This window comes from Herpailurus yagouaroundi, unplaced genomic scaffold, assembly GCF_014898765.1.
Source record: "Herpailurus yagouaroundi ecotype Mexico unplaced genomic scaffold, PumYag 184, whole genome shotgun sequence".
Lineage (NCBI taxonomy): Eukaryota > Metazoa > Chordata > Mammalia > Carnivora > Felidae > Herpailurus > Herpailurus yagouaroundi.
The window spans coordinates 38314661-38332828 of record NW_024412415.1 but is presented as its reverse complement, the minus strand read 5'-3'; the positions used below and the strand labels follow the sequence as shown (position 1 = coordinate 38332828).

At 56.3% G+C, this 18168-nt stretch overlaps 1 protein-coding gene across 4 annotated transcripts; it reads right to left on the bottom strand.

Annotated features, from left to right (window-relative positions):
* Nucleotides 1-481: 481 nt before the first annotated feature.
* Nucleotides 482-7791, bottom strand: ISLR2 (immunoglobulin superfamily containing leucine rich repeat 2). 4 transcript variants are annotated; one of them, XM_040493237.1, is made up of 5 exons: nt 7617-7791; nt 7194-7292; nt 6646-6760; nt 4454-4560; nt 482-3019 (listed from the first exon to the last, which is right to left on the bottom strand). In XM_040493237.1, the coding sequence occupies exons 4-5, from the start codon at nt 4548-4550 to the stop codon at nt 771-773; spliced, it is 2346 nt and encodes a 781-aa protein (XP_040349171.1). In that variant the 5' UTR covers nt 4551-4560; nt 6646-6760; nt 7194-7292; nt 7617-7791; the 3' UTR covers nt 482-770. The 4 variants fall into 4 exon arrangements, with proteins under 4 accessions (XP_040349171.1, XP_040349170.1, XP_040349173.1 ...); XM_040493236.1 differs by lacking the exons at nt 6646-6760; nt 7194-7292; nt 7617-7791 and adding exons at nt 5172-5348; nt 5999-6274; XM_040493239.1 differs by lacking the exons at nt 6646-6760; nt 7194-7292.
* Between the last annotated feature and the right edge of the window lie 10377 nt (nt 7792-18168).

Here is an 18168-nt window from a genome sequence, read left to right as displayed (position 1 = left end):
TCCTCTCACACACACCCAATTTTCCCAGAGGCTGGGAAGGGAGTGTTAGCACCAGACCCGGAGTGTCGTTGTCCTTTGGAAAAAAACAAAAAACGAAAATATGAAAATCAGAGTGCGCAGCTGAAAGGCGCCCCAGGCACCGGGCTTGGCTCCAGCTGATCAGAAGCGGATTGGGGGGGGGGGGGGACAGACGGGGTTGTTTCCGAGTCGGAAGGGGGCTTTGAAACTAAAACTAGGGAGTTGCTACGGAGTCCTGACTTCTGGGACGTGCACCCCGGAAAGGGCGGAGTAGGGGTCCAGGCAGGACCCTACAGCGGTCCACGAAAGGGACATCTGCTGAGGGTCCCAGAATGACTCCCTGCCACAGCGTTACCACCGGATGTTTCCAACGTCTTCTCCCGTTTCCTCTGGTTCCAGAGCCCACGGTGGGGCAGGCTGCAGAGCAGATTTCGCAGATAACAATTGCGGTGGGAATGGAGAGGTGTGGATTTCGCTTCACAGTCCGTGGGTAGAGCTAGTAACCGTGCTTGCGGTGGTAATGGAACTGAACCCACAAGGACAATGACAGTAGTGGGTGGCCTGGGACTGCTGAAGTCGCCCCACTCCCCACTAGAAGTCCCCAGTAGTGAAGGTTGGGTCTGGTAAAGGGGCGGAGTAAGTGAAGGTTGCGGGTGGGGGGTGGGGAGGCTTACGTCCTGCCAGCCCTAGGCTTCAGCTCCCAGGTACCCAAGGTGGGGGATGGGAATGGGCGGGCCAGTCAGGCTGGGGGTTCAGCCTGCCGTCTGCCTGTAGTTGCCATTAATCTCCTGGGCGATGTTGACCGCCTCGGCGCCCAGGGGCAGCCGATCACTGTATTCAGAGCCCGCCTCGAACTCCTCTTGGTTGGCCTTGGACTGGGACTCCACCAGCGAGCAGGCCGCCAGGCTCTCCTCCCTCTGCAGGTCCCCACCTGGGTCCCCCTGCTCCGCATCTTCATCAAGGCCCTCCCCGGGAGTCTCCTCGGGCTCCACGATGTCTGCCTCACCGCCTGCCGGGTAGCTTTTCTCGGACTCGAGGTAGGACGCACGGGGGTCAAAGTCTGCGGCTATGCGTTTCTCCATGGGGTCAGGGGCCTGGGGCCGCAGTATAAGACGATAGGGCTTACCCGGGTGTTTGGCCAGCAGATGGCAACAGGCGGCGCCCAGCAGGGGCACGGTGGCCAGCACCAGGAGGAACACGCTCACCGCCACGATAACCAGCAGCGAGGGCAACTCCTTCTTGGTGGCAAACACCACTTGCACGTGGCAGGCCTCGCCTGCCAGCGCCAGGCACACTGAGTAGTTGGTGCCAGGCCGAAGGCCGCGGAACCAATAGGCGTTGACGCCCTCCTCCACGCGCGACCACTGTACAGCTGCGCCGCCCCCCGCTGGGCACAAGTAGAGCAGGCGCAGCGGCCGCCGCCCCGGCCGCCCGGCTCCCCCAGCCCCGCTGGGCCCAGACCCCCAGCGCGCCGCCAGCGGCGTCAGCTGCACCCGAGCCTCACGCTCCGCCACGTCCAGCGCGATGACGCCCAGCTCAAAGACGTGCTGCTTGAGCTCTGCGCTCTCATTGAATGCGTGGTTGGACACGTACCGCGAGGGGTCCCCGTGGCCACAGCGTTGCTCCTCCACCGGATCTGCAGAGACCTGGTCTTCTGCTTCCTCTCCCTCACCTGCCTCCTCCTCCTCCGGCCCCGCCTCCGTCTCGCCCAGGATGCTAACCCGGACCAGGCCTGGGCCTTTGATTTTGCCCTCGGGTTTGGAGGGTAGGACGCTGTTGCCCCGGCCTTTGGCTGTGGACTTGCGCTCAGAAGTAGGGGCCTGCCCATCAGAGTCTCCCCCAGAGCCAGGAGCGTGTTTTGGGGGCCCAGAAGCCGCCACTGCCACGCGTAGTGACGTGGAGTTGGCACCCAGCTCGTTGTAGGCCCGGCAGGTGTAGACACCTGCTTCCTTGGCACTCAGGAGCGGAACCAATAGGGAACCGTTTGTGAGGGCCAGGAAGCGTGGGTTGGCTGGGGGTGCGGGCCAAGCGGGTGCTGGAGTCGGGATTGGGGCCTCCGTCTGCGTTGGCCCGTCCCCATCTCCTTCCTCCTCCCCGTCTTCCGCCCCATCCGCATAGTCCTCCCCGCTCTGGACCGGAGGCTCTAAGACCACGGTGCCACCCGGGATCTGAAGTTGCCATTGCAGGCGGGGCGTGGGATGTCCTTCCGCGAAGCAGTGTAGCAGGAGCGCTAGGCCCGCGGGCCAGGGGCTGTCCGGTGCCTCAGGCGGTGGTTCAGCACTTAGACGCACGCTGGGTGGCGCACAAGACAGGGCGGGCAGGCGGTGCACCGGCACCCCTTGCAGCGCGGGAGGCGAGGCGCACGCGATGGAGTCGGGCTCGGGTAACGAAACCCTGGTGCTTGCGGCCCAGGCCTGCAGCCACACAAGGCTGCAACCGCAGTGGAAGGGGTTGTGATAGAGTTGCAGATGTGACAGCGCGCTTAGCGCGTCGAAGGTGCCAGGGGCCAGTGTACGAAGGCGGTTGTTGTTGATGCGCAGGGAGCGCAGGTCGGGCAGCGCACCCAGTGCGTCCCGGGGCAGCGAGCCCAAGCGGTTGTGGTTCATTTTGAGCAGCTGCAGCGCGCTCAGGTTACGGAGGTCGCTCCACGGGAAGCTGGATATGAGGTTGTGGCTTAGGTCGAGGTTCTTGAGCTGGCTCAGCACCGCCAGCGCGCCCGGCTCCACCGTGCGCACCTCATTGTGCGCCAGCCACAGCGACGTGACCTGCGTGACGTCGGCGAAGGCCCCACGCCGCAGCACGGTGATCTTGTTGGCCGACAGACTAAGCGTGGTCACGTTGGCCGGCAGTCCTTCTGGCACCTCGCGCAGCTCCTTGTAGGCGCAGTCGGCGAACTGGTGTGCATACTTGTCCACGCAGGCGCACGGCTCTGGGCAAGCTGCGGCCCCTCCTAGCAGAGCCCAGGCCAGCCACAGAGCCCGCAGGCGCACCATCGCGGATCCTGCAGATGGAAGCGGGGGGGGGGGGAAGAGGGGAGAAGGTGACTTATGAGCCCCAGCTTTCCTCCCCTTTTAAGCGCTGCCTCCGCAAACCCATCTAGGGCAGGCCCTGGGGTTCCGGTAATCTCCTCTGTGCGCAGGAGTCTCTCTCCCACACGAATGGGGCTCAATGGAAATCTCAGGATTCAATGCATGCTCTCTCAGGGCCCTGATTTCCGTTTCCAGCGGATTGATGCCTCGCTTTCCACCCCCCTACTTGCTCGTTCAGTCTAGCAGTGGTTCTTCCAGAGGCTCTGCAGCTCACCTGTCTGTCTGCTCTGGGCTCTACCCTGGCCCCGTGTGTTTCTGAGCCTTCGTTTAACCCCGTGAGGAGGATACACAGAGAAGGTATTTTTGTCCACGACCTGTCGTCCTTCCTCCAACTCTTTGTCCCACGCACAGCACTCTCGCGCACACACCCAGACAGCACACAGCAATACAAACACACGCTGGGGCACCGCCATCCAACCGCAAACTTTTACAGGGTTCACAACACATTTCCTAGCACAAAAACACAAAGACATGGACACACTATACTCTGGAGACCTCATTGTTCTTTCAGCTGAACTTTAACATCAGGACAGCGTTTTCCCTTGCGTGCTTTCCTGTTCATTGTGGGAGCTGACAGACACAAGGACACATGTCCTCACACGAACTGACCCACACTCAGGGACACAGGCGCGCACTTGCGCACAAAAGCCCTCCACTGAGACTGAAAACCCAGCGGATGGGCAATGCCCACAACTTGCGGTGGGTGGCAGGAGATGGGACCCCTGGCAGCAGACTCACAGGCCCCCCCCCTCCGTCAGACACCAAAGCAGCCTGCCCTGGGCTGCAACTCCCTGGAGGGGCCAGCTGAGGTTGCTATGTCAACTTCCGACTGAGGAAGGAGATCCTCCCCCAGGCAGGGACCTTGAGCTTTGAGGGGGATGTCGCTAAAGATTCCCTTTCCCATCCCCGAAGAACGCAGGCGAGGCGGCTCCCAGAGGGCATTGGGGTCCCCAACCGACAGGTCATGGGGGCTGCCACTAGCTAAGGAAGTAGGAGACGGTGTAGGATTCCGCCCCTTTTCTGCAGCTCCACGATGCCTGAGCAACCCCTCCCCACCCAGCAAAAACCTTCTTATCCCCAGCCACACAAACCCACTTAACGCAGACCACCCCGCCCCCCCCCCCCCCCCCCCCAGCTCCCCTCTAGGGCTCCTGGCAGGTTGGGCAGAGCCCCTCCTACCCTCCCGTCCTTAGGAACCCAGGCTCCCCACGCCGCCTTTGGTCCGGGGAGAGGGCCCCTCCCCACCCCTCCGTGGACTCCCCCTGACAGCGCCAGCGGGGTATGGCACCCTAGGCGGGATCTGCCCACACCGGGGTCGAGCTTGTGGGGCTGTCCCCGCGGCTTACCCGCTGCTGACTCTCTGCGCGCTGCCCTCGGGCTGCAACCCCTTCTCCAGACTGATGTCTCTGCGCCCAGACGATTGCCCAAGGGCGCTTTCCACATCTGTTGCTGGCTGTGGAAGACAGGGGAGGGGCAGAGAAAGGGACAGGTAATTGTGGGGACTGCCCGGGCCCTGAGGTCCTGCTTCAGTTTCCCTTTCGCGTCTGTTCCCCCACCCCCCACCCCCCACCAGGTCTGTCTGGCCGCAGACTGAACAGAGTCCTCGCGCGCTCCCGGGCGCAGCAGGGACGCGCACAGCCTCTCCCGCCTCCCGCATCGCCCACATTTGTTAAAACCTTAGAGGCTCTCCCCGAGGCTGAGACGCGTTGGTCTCAAGGGGCGCCCCCACACCCACCGCCCTCGTCTGGGCTCTTTCCAGTTCACCGCACACGCATAACCCGCGTCCCTCCGCACTTACACATCTTGCAGGCATTGTCCCTGTGCCTAATCACACCGCGCCCCCCCCCGCCCCAGTTTCAAACACATTCGTACAGACACACGCAGACCTTCACACCCTCCGCCCAGTCGACCTTCACATGTTAGAATTGTCCCTCATCCTGTAATAATAACCGAGTCAATGTGTTGAGCCGTCCTTGCGTTCACACTCATTTTCAAAGGCACGCCTTCACGCGGGACACTCACCCTCTCCCCCTCCCGCGCGCACACACATTCACGTTCACTCACCCTCACTCGCGGGTCCCGCCAGGGCCGGTGAGCTTCGCTGCTAATTGAACGCGAGCCGCTTTTACGCCCCGCAACACGTGAGACAAACCATCTTTGAGGAATTTGGGGGAAGGCAAGAAGCACGACTGAGGGGGGGGGGGCGTGTCTTTGCCTTTAAACTCTTTTTGCAAATGCGGGCTGTGGCACAGACAGACCAGGAGTGAGTAGGGACCCGCTGAGCTGCGCGCAGCCGGGCTCGCGCGGACCCTTCCTTCCCGCACTCCCCTCCCCACTAGCAGCCTCCTCCCCGAAGCCACGTTCAACACGATGCATAATTGATAGTGTTAGCAGAGCGCCTCACCCTCCCTGCTATTTTTGCCAGGATCTGGGTGGATGCAAGCCCTGGTCTCCCCCGCCCCCCACCAGTCCAACCCGAAGACTGGAACGCACGACCCCGCGGGGCGCGCGGGGAAGCGACGCCTCCTCCCCAGCCCACCGCCACCCTGCCCAGCCTCTTAAGCCCTACTCTTTAAGTCTCATCTTTTGTAGCAAAACCAGCGCTTGAAGCCCACAGCCCCACACGCCTGCCTGTGCGCCCCGCGGGGTGCGGCGGGTGTGCGGTATCAGCCTCTGCCTCCGCAGAAGGCTGGCCTGGGAGCACCCACGCGCCTCGCCCTCAGGTCTTGCCAGCCACAGGCGAATGGGGCACCGGGGCTGCGGCAGACCGAGGCACCACCGAAAGGGATGGTTACAAAACGTCCGCTCCTCCCGAGCAGTGTGGGCTGGGTACTTAAGGCCCGAGGCTCTCTCTCCCCGTTCCTCCCTCGCCAACATCTTCACAGCCTCACCACCAAACGCGCCGTCAACCCCACACACTATCCCCCGATGCCTCCGCGGCCCGCCACCGCCAGCATGTCTCACACCCTCACACAACAGCCGGCCTCGGCAGATTCGAATACTCGCTGTTCCCGACTCTCGCTCCCTGTCTCTGGCGAAACCCCGACATTTCTTTTAGCGACGAGGAGGCGGAGGCGCAGGAATGTCGAGGCATTTGGCTGAAACTCGATGTGTGTCTCCCGCACTGCCCATAGCAGCCCTGGAGACAGAGTTGCTGGCCAGAATCGAGTAAAGGAGAAGGGAAACAGGCTCCCAGAGACAGGCAAACGCCCCCCACCCCCACCCCCACCCCCCGCCTCTTTCCCCGGTCCTTTCTGTAGACATTGAGCTCTCAGGGCACACGCGGCCCCCAAGCCCGCACCTCGAGCCGTAGGGTTCTCTGGCGGTGGGTCGATGGCGCGGGTTTGGGGCCTCTGAGGAGATCAATCTCCTGATTTGAGTGTTGAGCATTTTAATGAGCTAGGGAAGTGGGGAAGAGAGACGCACGAGGAGCGCTGCAGCTAAAGAGACCACCCGACCGGGCGTTCCGAGGATCCTTTGTAAATTAAATATGAAAGGACTGGCGCACGGCTACTCCGCATCCCTCCCCCTCTCTTACTCTTGCGGCCGCTGCTGGCGGCGTAGCAGGCTGGGACCAGACAGCTCGTACGGATCAGGATTTAGAACCCAGAACTTCACTCCACTTCCTTGGGTCTGTGGTCCCCACGGACGACCTAGGGGGAGGACACAGGGGAGCTCTGAGAGGGGAGGTGTCTTCAAGGAGGGTGGGAGGGTGAGGGCACCTTGACCCTGCGGTGGACACTGCGACGGCCCCCTAGTCTGGGGATGAGTCCCTGCGGTTGGGCCAGGGAGTGGCGCGGCTGGCTGGCCAGGCACAACCTCTTTGTCTGCAGAGCAAGGGGTGGGGGTGGGGGGCGGATTGGGAACGCTGAGGAGGCGGTTCTGGGAGCCTCGGTCCTAGAAGAGGGGTCTGGGAGGCCAGGGACCAGTAGCGAGGAGGGAGAGGCAGGCCCGGGATGGCGGGTCCTGGAGACTTCCTCGGGCGGGGGCGGGGGCGGGGGGGGGGAGGGGCGCCTGCCCTAGAGGCGGGGACCGAGGCTGCGACTCGGAGGCGCAGAGCTTGTGGACCCCCGACCCAGTTTTCACCTCTTTTTCTGGTTCTTTATGCCTTCGTCGAGGAGGCGGACAGGTAGGCAGGTGGGCAAGGGACAATTTGGAAGCGCTGATGGACTGGAAGACAAGAGACTGGAGAGTAGAAGGGAGAATGGGCTCGCTTATTCTCTGCGGAGAGCTTCCCAGGACCGCAGGGACCCGCCCCTCCAGCGTCCCAGGAACCTACGGGGCCCACGGGCCAAATAAGACCCCTTTTCCTTGGCTCACTTGCCAGGGATGCAGAAGCCCGGAGAATTTGGCAGAGAAACAGGGCTCCAGGGGCCAGGAGGGCGCCTAAGGATGTGGTGGCCACCCAGGCGAGGGCGCAGACTCCCGCGGGCCCCTGCGACTCCCGCCCACTCTCCAGCAAGCGCTTTTGTTCCCCGAGCCTACCCGGGGGGGAAAGACAACCCTTACCCCCGCCTTCGACCCCGGAGCGCCCAGGGCCTGCCCTGGCAAAGTCCGCCGAGGCCTGGGGTTGGAGCCACGACTCCAGGATCAGCCTCCGGGCTCAGCTAGGAGAGGACAGCGCGTTTCGCCCGGCGCCGCCCGGGCGCGCAGGAGCAGGTCTGATGTCTATACTGTTAATAATGGTACAGTTACTGAGGGGCTGGGGAACCGGGAGCGAACACACCGCCGCCCACGTCTTTGATCGTTAAAGAAACAGGCACCTAATCAGGTGCGTGGAAGTAGGTGTGGGTGAAGGAGGGATTTTAAGGTTCTAAGCCGCCAGAGGGGAGGGCCCAGAATCGGAATCTGTAGAATCCAGGCTCAAGGTTTTTGACCAGGTTGGGGTCCAGACCCTAGACAGACGCAGGGGCCAAGAGCTGTGGCTCCGGGCAAATTTTTGCGAACCGACTTCTAACTTTGACTTTGCGGACCCGGACGGTCCGGAGGGTGGGGTGGGTTGAAACCCAGTGGATCCCCGCAGTCGCTCTCCAGGCTCTGTCCCCTCTTGGTTTCTGTCCCAGGACTGGTTCGTGAGCGCCCCCTGCCGCACACCGCTGGCCGGTGCAGAGGCTGGGGCAAGGGCGGCCGGAGGCCTGCGCCGGGAGCGCGGAGGCTGGAGCCCTGAGCTAAGACGTGCTCTGTCCCGGGTTCGGTGGTCCCGAGGCGCAGTGTGCGGGAGTGGGGCAACGCTTAACGAGGGCACCGAAGCTTTCCTTCTCATGCCCACCCAGTCTACGTCCCCGGAATCTGCAACCTCCTCTCCCCTGCCCAACACGGACACAGCCCCCGCTTCGCACCCCATTGTGTTTCCGGCACCCAGGGCACAATAGGCACCCTTTGAATACTCGTGTAAGGAGTAGGCCCTGGCACGAACCGATGCTCTTAGTTCTGGGAGGAAACCGTCCTGTACGCCTCCCTCGCGGACAGCGCCCCCACCCCCACCCCCAGCACACACACCCTGGGCAGGGTGCGCGCTTTCTCTCTGAGAAAGCCTCTCGTAGGAGGGCTCTAGAGCACAGTCCTTAAGTCTTATGACTTTATCTGGGCCTAAAATGTCCGAGATCTGAAAAAGAAAATCTATTGGCTCTAAGAGGAGAAAGAAAACTACGAAGTAGGAAGTAATAGATGTTTAATGAAATGTTCAGGACAGGTAACATTGTGCAAACGCTTCCATTCCAACTGCATTGAGAGTTGTACGTGCCCCTGTATTTAGGGAGGCATGTGGGTGATTTAAGGGATGTGGGAAGGTCTCGGAAAGTCAGAAAACCAGGGCCCAGAAGGGCATCACCTACCCGCAGCATAGCGGCCTCAGGGGATCCCTCCCACAGCTGCACTCCAGCCAGAATCTCCAGAACACTCCCCACTCCCATCTTTCAGCTACTAGTCTGTCCCCTTGCCTGCCAATACTGTTCTTACCTCTCTTCCCAAGAAGCTGCTTTCTCTTTCTAATTTCCAGCGGAGAGCTCACCTTTCTGGGAAGCCAGTCCCTGTGTATAAGGCCCCCTCCCACCTTCTCTCTCTCCTTCCCTTCTTGCACACTCTGTGTGGTGGTTAGGAGGAAAGGTATTAGCATCAGACTCCACCACGTACTAGCTGCGTGACCTTGGCCAAGTTACTTAACCTCTCTGTGCCTCAGGAGGAAAAGGGGCTATAAATAAGAATATCTACATTATCGGGTTGCCCTGAGGATTAAAGGAGTCAAGGCATGCAGTTCACTGAGTACCTGGCACTTGGATAGCACTCAGAAATGAGCTATTATTTTTTACAACATTAGCCATCATTATTGCCTTCCAGAGTTGGGTACAAGTATAAAGAGATGTCTGCTCCACACCCCCCTACGTGCTTGTGTCCTTCCTGCCTCCCCCACAGGGAGAAGCAGCCCCCAAATGTCTCTCTACTCCCTGCCCCCCCTACATACCATGGCATAGGTAGCGATCAGAATTACTACTACCATTTGTAAAGATGTCCAGTCTCATCTCAGATACTTAAAACTCGGATTCTGATGCCTGTAGCTGTCACCAGTGTGCCTGTTTGGAAAGAGAGACCAGCAGCTGCAGCCCTGGTGGAAGGTTTTTAATTAAAACCACAATCTGTTTAAGTATTTATTGGGCTCTGTGACTTTAATTATTTTCTAGGGAAAAACAACAAAAAAAAAATCTACATTTGCATATGGGAAGACTGTTGATTTCAGAGGAAAGTAGCAACCTGTGGCAGTTTGCTGGAGGCAACTGGGAGGAATTCCCTGAATGGTTCAGATGCGGCTCGACATTATTAATAATCTGGGATCCGGTCCACGACCTTCCTCCTAGTGCTTTCATGAAATTAGCTTAACGTGCTGGCGAGGCCCTTCCAGTGGCATCTCCTGTAATTAGCTGGGCCTGTGCTTGTCTCTGTAAAGATGGGGATCTCCTGCCTGGAGGAGGCAGCATGCTTAGCTATTCTACCGCCCAGGCAGGACTGGTTCTCCCCAGCGTGGGGGGGGGGGGGGTCTCGGGCCTCCGCAATAGGGTGAAGCAGGGAAAGGGAGGACGTCCATCTGCGGATAATAAACGTCTCATCTCAAAGTGTTTTAAAAACTGTATGTGTATCATCTCACAAGGAGGGAGGGCTGGCTTTAGGGCTGGTTGATTCGGTGGCCCAGACTCAGTCCCTCTCCTCTGCCAGCCTTAACAGGGCTTCTGCTTGAGACTTGTGTTCCTTGGTGCCCTTGGAGGGCTTCCGCAGCAGCTGGGGTAACATGCTTAGCGGTAACAGACTAGTGGAATAGAGAAACTGGGTTCTCCTTCTAGAAGCCACAGCCTCTCCTTAGGCCTTATGGACAGCTGTTGGCTCAGGCCTTCCCAACTGATAAAATGATCACTGGTAAAGGGAATTGAATTGATTGGCTCAGAGTAATCATCTAGCCCGGAAATAGATGTTGAGGAGTCAACCCCAAGATTATATCCACAGGCGAGCAATCCCCTTTAACTAAAAGTGCTGGGGAGTTGCGTGATCAGAGTAATCTACTATTGTGTCAAAAGGAATTGAGCTGAAATGGACCATACTTGTAATAAACCATATTAGACATTAAACCATATTCGACACCTTATCTGGAGGTTAGACCAGTCTATGTCTACCATCCGTGACCACGATCAGGGCCCAGTGTGTGACCAGGATGAGGGAGGTCTCTTGGGTGGGTATACATACAAACTAGAGAATTCTGTGCTTTCACAGAATTCTTGAAAGGATAAAAATTTGTTCTTGGAAATGCCTGTGCTGGGATCCAAAGCTATTTTGGGAGCAGTAGAAGCTTGAGTCTTCAGTTGGATATTTATGAGCAGGAGATGTTTATGAACTCAAAGATGTTCCTACATGACTTCACATGACTGAACATGTCACCCGGTCCCATGGCGGAGAAGAGTGGCACTTTACTGTCGCGGTGGAAAACAGGAGGACGAATTGTACCCTGGCCTTGGGAAGAATGTGGAAGCGGTGCAAAGCTTCCAGCTTCACAAACTCGATTGTGTGACCTTAAGCAACTCCTGTCCTCTCTTCTTCAGGTCTCTGTGCTTGCGAAGGTAGGAGAGTGGGCTGGACGTGCTCGGGGGGGGCCCTTCAACTGCTGCTGCCCTCTGAGACGCTGGCTCTTGGATGCTGTGGCTTTAGAAGAAGCCAGTTCGCAGGTTGAGTTGGAGCATCTAGGGGGCCTCTGCCGGGGCTTCCTTTGGAAAGTCTGGGGACCAATGCTTGCCCTCTTCCTCATGACCCTGGGTGGCTTCTTTTCCCTCCCACCACACTGCAGCTGACTCATCAACATGGTCATCAGCACACTTGGGCCCAGGAGCAAACCCTTTCCCCCAAACTGTTGTGCATTGCTCTGAGGGCAGGGGGAGTCCTCTCACTATGAAACGTATCTTGAAGGCCCTGCACACAGTCAGATTCAGGGGATGTGTGTGTGCACGCACGTGTGTGTGCAACATCATTAGAGATGAAATCTGATCACTGAATATTTCGGGAGCCTGGTGCATAGGCCCAGGAAGAAATGGCCAAGGCTGCCAGGGGCTCCCTGACTGGTGGGGTCATGTGGAAGGAAGACACAACTCTTCTTGCAGTTCTGGCTACTTCTCTCTGCTCTGCAGCCCCGAGTTCTCCATTGCCTGGTGCCATCAGTGGAGAGAGGTCACGGTGAGCACGTATTCTGAGACCCACCTGAGCTGCGCATTGGAGACCCCAAGGGGCAGGGCTGGGGTGGGGGTTGGGGCTCCTCCTCCTTTACCCTCCAGGCTGAAAACTCCTGGGGGGGTCGCCCAGAGCCTTCTCATCTACCGTCCCCATCAAAGCCGGAACAGCGCACGATAGTGCACATGGCAGCATAGAATAAACGGAATTTCCTGCTATCTTCAGTCTCACTGTCAACAGGCTCTTCGTTTGTTTTTGGAGATGGCTTCCGAAAGCAGAGCTGAGACCAAGATTCACGCACAGGCCGTGGATTGTGGAAATTTCTTCACAGAAACTGGCAGGGGAGAAGGGAAGCAGGAGAGGAAGGGGAGGAAGCCAAGCCAGGGTGTGATTTCAGGAAGTCGCAGCCTCAGCCTGATCCCAAGGAGCTCTAGGCAGAAGTCACACATCAGAGTTTGTACGTGTACTGATTTAGGCAGGGAAGCTCGGTCTTCCGTCTCTGGTCTCCATAGATGCACAGCAGTCAGACATTGACTAGGGGCTGCCCCTAGGCGGGGCTGTCCCCAGGCACTTAGCGTGTTCTCTCTCTCTCTCTCTCTCTCTCTCTCTCTCTCTCTCTCTCTCGCCTGTGGGAAGTCAGCTCCAGTAGCCCAAGGGCAGGCCTAATGTGAGCTCTCAGAAGACACAGAAGCCAAGGGATGGGCACACAGAAATGGATCTGCTATAGCATTCATTCTACAAATAGGAATGAAGCCTCTTCGATGTTGCCAGGTGCTGTGCTTGGCATCGGTGCAGCTGTGAACCAGGCAGACGCCGTCTCCGCCCTCCACCACCCAGCATGTTCAGGACTCCTTAGGTGTGTGAACTTTAGGGCTTCTGGCATCTCAGGACAGGCTCCGTCTGCTCCAGCAGGTCACCTGGGGCCAAGGCTAGAAGGTCTGTGATCCCGCACCTGTCTTAGAGGAAGGATAGACAGGGAGCTGTCCAGAGTCACGGATCATCAGAGCTTGGGGCCTGTAGGTCCCCTACCCCAGCCCCTTCATTTTATTGGAGGGAACACAGGCCAAGAAGGAGGTCACAGCAGGTGCGACTGGGAAATGCTCCCAGCATGTGACTTCTCTGAGATGCCCTCCCAGGGCAGTCTGGTCAAGGGCAGGCCGAGCTTGGTGGCCAGTGCTGACCTTGCTGGTTCGCAGGAGGCCCTTGGGACTCTCAGGCAGATGTGGCCTATCTGATGGCTGTTTCTGGGTGGGAAACGTGCCTGCACTCAGGTCTTCTGTATTGGCCCCCTGTACCCCCCCCCTCCAGTGCTCATGGGCCCCAGTAGCAGAACCCTACCCATGTCTGGAAGAGACGGAGGCTGTGCCCTTCCAGGCAGCTGGCTGGGGCAGAGATTTGGAAGAAGGTTAGCCCACCCTCCGGTGGGTCTTGGCGTGTCCATTTCTGCACCCAGGTAAGGCCAGTTCTAACGGCCATGTCTTGGGAACAGCCAGGCACAATTCAGTGTAAGGGGGTGCAGAGCGGGAGACCAGGGAGTAGGGGGCTGACCCTGCTTTTCCACTGACTTTCTGGGGGACTTTGGGAAAGTCTCCCTCCCTTCTCCATTTCAGTTTCTCTCTCCATCTGCCTGTCTCAGCTGAGACAGGAGCTTAGATCTGTCACATTCTTGCTCTCAGCCTGTCCCTGCCAAATCTAAAAGGGAGAAGCATGCTCAGTGGCCTCCCAGGAGAGACAGCCCCCTCCTGTAGTGCTCCACAGTGTCCTCTTTGAAGTGCCCCCAAATAGGTTTTCCCTGCGAAGCCAGGGGCCGCCTCGGCCTCATCTCCCTGAGCCCTTATCTCCAACCCCAGCTGGAAACTTGATGTATTTATTTGCTTCTCCCAGGACCTCTTCTGTCCAACCCACATCGCTGCTGGTGCTGCAATGTGACCTTCTTGCAGATGGCTGTGTCTGGTAGCCAGGTGCAGGCCGAGGAAGGAAGGGACAGCAGTAAGTCCTCCCATCTGCAGGGTGACCCCACCGTTGGGGTAGAGGAGACAGTTGTGGAGGCTCGGAGAGGTGGAGACAGAATTCTGGGGAGAAGTAGTGGGGACAGGGTCTCTCAGGTCTTAAGTGGACTAGAAATCATCCGGAGAAGGAGAGGGAGAGGGAGGAACGGGAGGGAAAGAAGGAGAGGAGGGGGAGGGGCCTGAAAGGGGAAGGGAGGAGGGGAGGGGGAAGGCCCAGAGAAGGGAGAGGAGGAGGAGGGGAGGAGGAGGGGAAGGCAGTGAAGGGAAGAAGCCCACAGGGCTTTGTGGGGTCAGCAACAGTGCCTTCTCTAGGGCGTTGGAGATACAGAGTTATTTTTTGTTGAGCATTGCCCATTCACAGTTTAGTCTTTATGTACATCATCTCATTTAACCCTTATCATTTTCGAAGTCTGTATCATCACCCCCAATTTGCATATGAGGCCACAGAGGCTAAGTAGCTTGCCCAAGGTCACACAGCAGAGCTAGGATTATGAATCAGGTTCCTCCAAAGACTGTGTCCTAACCACCCCCCTGCACCCTTCCCCACTCCCAAGCAGACTCACTGACTGCTCCGTCATGGGCCCAGCCTCACCCATCCTCTGCCTCCTCCTTGGTTGGTCTAATTGGCTGTGGAATCGGTCCATCCTGGTGTCAGCCAGGGCTTGGTGGCTCTAGAACTCCAAAAGAGGGTCTGCGAGGGTAAATTCTATCCCCAGGCCCTCTGCGCTCAGTCTGGTCAACAGTTTCAGGCGATCAGACAGGTGGACTGGGTTTCACAATATCTCCTCTCACACTTGTTTGGCTGGCTAGCTTTGTGGAAAATTTCTGTGGTTAGCTAGCTAGCTTTTGTAATCTGCTTGGCTATCAAGTTTGGGATATTTATATTTATAAACTGACTTTAGCATCGTCCAGGCAGCTGGCCTTTAAAGAATTCCTCAGGGCTGAGTTTAAGGAAGTTCCTTGAGCCAAGAATGAAGGAATTTTCCCTTCACTTGTCAGCAAATGCATTTTGTAAGGGTGGGCAGCGACCTTTTAAACTTTCTGCTTTGCTTTTTTGAGAAGGGGAGTCAGGTGAAATTCTAGACCCTTCTCTCAATAGATCGCCATAGGCATCTACTTAATTCAAATCCAAAGAAGGAAGCCTGTCCAGACAGACCTTTGCTCAAGTTTGTTTCCATCTCCCTGCAGCCCTTTCCCACCGCATTCCCACCTGTGAACTGAGCCACGAGGAGGGGTTAATACCACCCTCCTCCCCAAGCCTTCTTACCTGCATTGTAACCGGGGCTGGCGCCTTACCCTGAATCATGCATTCTCAACAGGAGAAATATCAACCCGCAGAGGATGAAAATTGGCTCAAGCGGGGCACATTAACCACTGTAGATATTTCAGTGGTTTCTGACCTCCAAAGGACCACAGTACATAAACAGATATACCATACCTGTGCCTAAGGAAGAAGTAACATTGTTGCTATTTGCAGATGATGTGATTTCTTAATGTAGAGAATCCTGAGGAAACTACAGGGTATCTATGGTATTAAAATTTCATTGGGGGGGAGTCATGACTGGGAAAAAATATGTTTAAAGAAGCTCTGTATGGGAGAAATAAAAAAAAAAAAAGAGAGAGAGAGGAAGGTTTGAGAAGCACTGGCCTTAAAGAAAAAATTAGGATAAATTCAAGCACTGGGAGCAGAAGGTTGGGATATTAGCCTTCTGAAGCTTCAATTTTTCATCTTGTGAGACCAACAGACCAGGAGGGTACAGGAAGGAGAGGGCGGAGAGCTGCTCACCACCCCCAGCGGCAGGGCAGTGCACCCGGCAGGCAGCCTCATGGGCACGGGTCACAGATGGTGCCAGTCTAGACACAGGTGCCCTGCTGGGCAAACCCCAACTCTGCAACAAAAACATAAATTTTATTTTTTTGTGCCTGGTGTATGTCCTCCCCGCCCCCCCCCCCCCCCGCCCTGTGTTCATCTGTAGAAAGACGGTGATGATGTCACGGCAGAGGGCCACTGGGAAGGCCCCATGAGGTTACCTGTGCTAAGTGAGAAGATAGTGTTTAGCACGTAGTTACCTTCCGGTTGTGTCAACTGGGGGCAGTATTCACCTGCTCTTGCTGGAGGCTCTCAGTCCTGGATTGGACCATCACTGTGCCTCCCCTATCCCTGGGGTTCGGTGAGCTCAGGTAGAACCCCTGTGGGGTGCTTCTAGAAGAGGATGCTGGGGGGGCGCCTGGGTGGCGCAGTCGGTTAAGCGTCCGACTTCAGCCAGGTCACGATCTCGCGGTCCGTGAGTTCGAGCCCCGCGTCGGGCTCTGGGCTGATGGCTCAGAGCCTGGAGCCTGTTTCAGATTCTGTGTCTCCCTCTCTCTCTGCCCCTCCCCCGTTCATGCTCTGTCTCTCTCTGTCCCAAAAATAAATAAACATTGAAAAAAAAATTAAAAAAAAAAAAAAAGAAGAGGATGCTGGGGAGAGAGGCAGACCACACTTAGGGTGCCGTATGAAGGGGTTCTCAGAAGCTCCTGCCCATCTGTCCACGGTCTCATGGACTCTTTTTTTTTTTTTAATTTTTTTTTTGAACGTTTATTTATTTTTGGGACAGAGAGAGACAGAGCATGAACGGGGGAGGGGCAGAGAGAGAGGGAGACACAGAATCGGAAACAGGCTCCAGGCTCCGAGCCATCAGCCCAGAGCCCGACGCGGGGCTCGAACTCGCGGACCGTGAGATCATGACCTGGCTGAAGTCGGACGCTTAACCGACTGCGCCACCCAGGCGCCCCCTCATGGACTCTTCAGCTGCTAAAGTGACAAATCCCTGTAGCCTCAAGAGTGATTCTAATTCCTTTGCTATTGGTTCTTAACTCCATTGCTAACCTTCATCACCAAATGTGCCCCTAAATTTGATATTAGCCCCAAATCCTAACCTTAGGCCTCACCCAACTTCTAACTCCACCCCATCCCTACCCCAATTCAAACCTGGGTCCTAACCTTAGCTCTAACCCTCATCCATAACCTTCACCCTGATTCCACCAGTATTTCCCGAAATTAAGTTCCTCCCTTCCACACCAGTTTTGCTACATCTGTGTTCCTTCTGAGATTGTAGTTACCTAATATATGTTCTTAAATTAGGCCTTTAAATAATCCCAGTTTTGCGTTATTCTGAGCATCTATATTCCAGAAATCACGGTTTTGATATGCTGGTCATATTTTTTTCTAATAGCTGTTAACAGAAGCACAAGATGGTTAACGTTTTTGAAATGTTTTTCCACACACCATCCACCTAAAGCTACCTCCCATACCACCGGAAGTGCAGGGTGGGGGGCGCTCAGGGAAAGACTGAGCTGCTCGGAGCCCAAGCCCCACGTACCTTCACTCCCCACCCACGTGGAGCCCAGCCTGACTGCAAGGCCCGGCGGGGCTGCAGCGCCCCCTGCCGGCCGAATCTGGGCGCAGCTCTAGCTCGGCTCCCTTCCCTCTGGGCGGGGTTCACGACGTGCTACTTTCTCTGACTTGCCATTTGGTGTCATTAACTGTCGAGTTCCCCTGCGAGGAGTGAAGAAAGATGAGAGAAGACCCCTCTACTCTAGACTCAGGGGCTGGGGACACCTAGGGTGTGGGGTGCAGACAAGCCTGAAGTCAGAGGATGCAGGAACCTTGTAGGAGGTGTAGGGTGAAGGGTAAACTCTGAGATAGGGAGAATTGTCAGGGTTGGGACTAGGGGTCAGAGTGAGTGTGGGGGAGGAATAAGGATGAAGTGTGGCAGCCGGGACTGGAGGAGGAGGGAAGGGGGAGGGCGACAGCAGGGCCAGGCACCAGCCGGGTGTTGTGCAGGTAGAAGGAAGAGCAGGCTTGGAGCTACAGCGGATTTCTGAGGGGCTCCTGGGTGGCTCAGTCGGTTGAGCAACTTACTCTTGGTTTCGGCTCAGGTCATGATCTCACGGTTTGTGAGTGCGAGCCCCTTGTGGGGCTTTGTGCTGATAGTGTGGAGACTGCCTGGGATTCTCTGTCTCCCTCTCTTTCTGTCTCTTCCTCGTGTGTGTGTGCGATCTCTCTCTCTCTCTCAAAAATAAATAAACTTAAATATATATATTATATATTATGTATTATTATTAAATATATATTATTAAATATATACATAATATATTATATTATATAATTAAATATATACATAATATATATTATATATACATTATACATATATATTATATAATTACATATATAATATATAATACATATATATTATATAATACATAATATAATATATAACATATATTATATAATACATAATATAATATATAATATATATTAATATAATACATAATATAATATATAATATATATTAATATAATATATAATA